This window comes from Calidris pugnax, unplaced genomic scaffold (assembly GCF_001431845.1).
Source record: "Calidris pugnax isolate Ruff unplaced genomic scaffold, ASM143184v1 scaffold896, whole genome shotgun sequence".
NCBI classification, from domain to species: domain Eukaryota; kingdom Metazoa; phylum Chordata; class Aves; order Charadriiformes; family Scolopacidae; genus Calidris; species Calidris pugnax.
The window spans coordinates 93,385-94,937 of record NW_015091892.1 but is presented as its reverse complement, the minus strand read 5'-3'; the positions used below and the strand labels follow the sequence as shown (position 1 = coordinate 94,937).

Below are 1,553 nucleotides of genomic sequence, written 5' to 3'. Positions count from 1 at the left end.
GGGGGGGGTGACCTGGGCAATGTCCCCCTCCCCTCCCCGTGTCCCCATCACCCACCTTCTGCTCCAGCCGGTCCCGCTCCCCCCGTAGCCCCCCCAGGGAGGCCGTAGCCCGGCTCAGCTCCTCGTCCCGCCGTCCCAAGGCCGCCCTCAGTGCCGCGTTCCTCGCCACCGCCGCCGCCATCGCCGCCTCCTCCGCCGGCAGCCCCTCGCCCGCTCCCTCCCCGGGACCCCCGGGCATCCCCCTCCCGCTCCAGCCCGGTGGTGCCCGGTCCAGCTCCTCCAGGCTCTAGGGATACAGGGGATGGGCAACCCCAATGGGGCATCTGGGCAACCTGCCCATCCCCTCGGCGTCTGGGCTGGCGGTTGGCGGCGTGGCTCACCTTGGCCGCCCGTGCCCACTCCTCACCGGGCAGGGGTTGTGCCGGTGCCCGCCGGTGCCGGGAGAAGACGGTGCGTTCCAGGGAGCTGACGGCGTGCTGCAGGTCAGCAAAGAGGTCGGGGCCGTGGGCTGGGGAGAGGGAACGGGGTCAGGACCCCATAACCGGCAGCAAGGGGCTGGCACGGCCCGGTGTGGCACGGCATGGCACGGTGTGGCATGGTGTGGCACGGCACGGCACGGTTCACCCACCTTCCATACTGGTGTCGAGGTGCCGGGGCTGCGGGTTGGCATCAGGGAGGCTGGTGGTGCCCTCCCAACCTTCCTCATCCTCCCTGTGGGGCGGCGAAGGCCGGAGATGGGGGTGCCCGGGCGGTGGTAGCCCCGTGGCCACCATGTGCCGGTACCTGCCGGTGCGGCGCTGCAGCTGCTGGGCTCGGTGGTGCAGCCGGGCTACCGTGGCCACCAGCCCCGCGATGCGCTCCTCGTAGCGCAGGATGGCCTCGGCGTCCCCCGCCATGTCCTCCTCATCCTCCTCATCCTCTTCATCCTCCTCCTCCTCCTCGCCTGGTGGGAGCTGTGGGGAGCATGGGGGGTGTCCGTCCGTCCATCCCGGTTCCGGGTGGCACCGGGGGGACACGGAGGGGCTGACCCCCAGTGGGATTTGCCAGGATGGAGATGGGGAGGGATAAATTTTGGCCACCAGCCGAGTGGCCACCGTGCCTTGCCCCGGGGGGGTTGGGCAGGCCCTGGCACTGCCGTGGATGCCCAAGGATGCCCGGGGTGGGGGGCACAAGGAGGCCACCAACCCTGTGGGTCCAGCAGCCCCCCATCCACATCCCATGGGATGCCCCACTTGCCTTCTCCATCCCGGCCGCCTCCTGCCCGCCGAGCCCCGCGCCAACCGGTGCCCGTTCCGGGGCTGCTCCCGGTGCCCGGTCCTGGTCCCCGGTCCCGGTCCCCGGTCCCAGTGCCACGGCGGGGGCTCCCGGCAGGTCCCGGTTGTGTCGCCGTCCCCAGCCCTGGCCCTTTCCCTCTCCTTGTTCCTGCCGAGATTTCCTCTTCCTCGCCGCAGCCTCCCGCCCTTAACCGTTGCGCTGCCCTGTTCCCCCCTGGAGGGTGCAACCACCTTTGGGGGGCCCTGACCCCCCCAAAAACCCTCCCCCCAAACACCCTC

The 1,553-nt window shown here is 71.7% G+C and overlaps 1 protein-coding gene across 1 annotated transcript in view; it reads right to left on the bottom strand.

Annotated features, from left to right (window-relative positions):
• Positions 1-1,553, bottom strand: part of USHBP1 (Usher syndrome 1C binding protein 1) — an 8,674-nt gene that overhangs the window by 5,528 nt on the left and 1,593 nt on the right. The window contains 5 exon segments of the mRNA XM_014962114.1: positions 52-286; positions 381-508; positions 629-953; positions 1,237-1,401; positions 1,403-1,478. Of these exon segments, the coding sequence (XP_014817600.1) occupies positions 52-286; positions 381-508; positions 629-953; positions 1,237-1,401; positions 1,403-1,478 (929 nt within the window).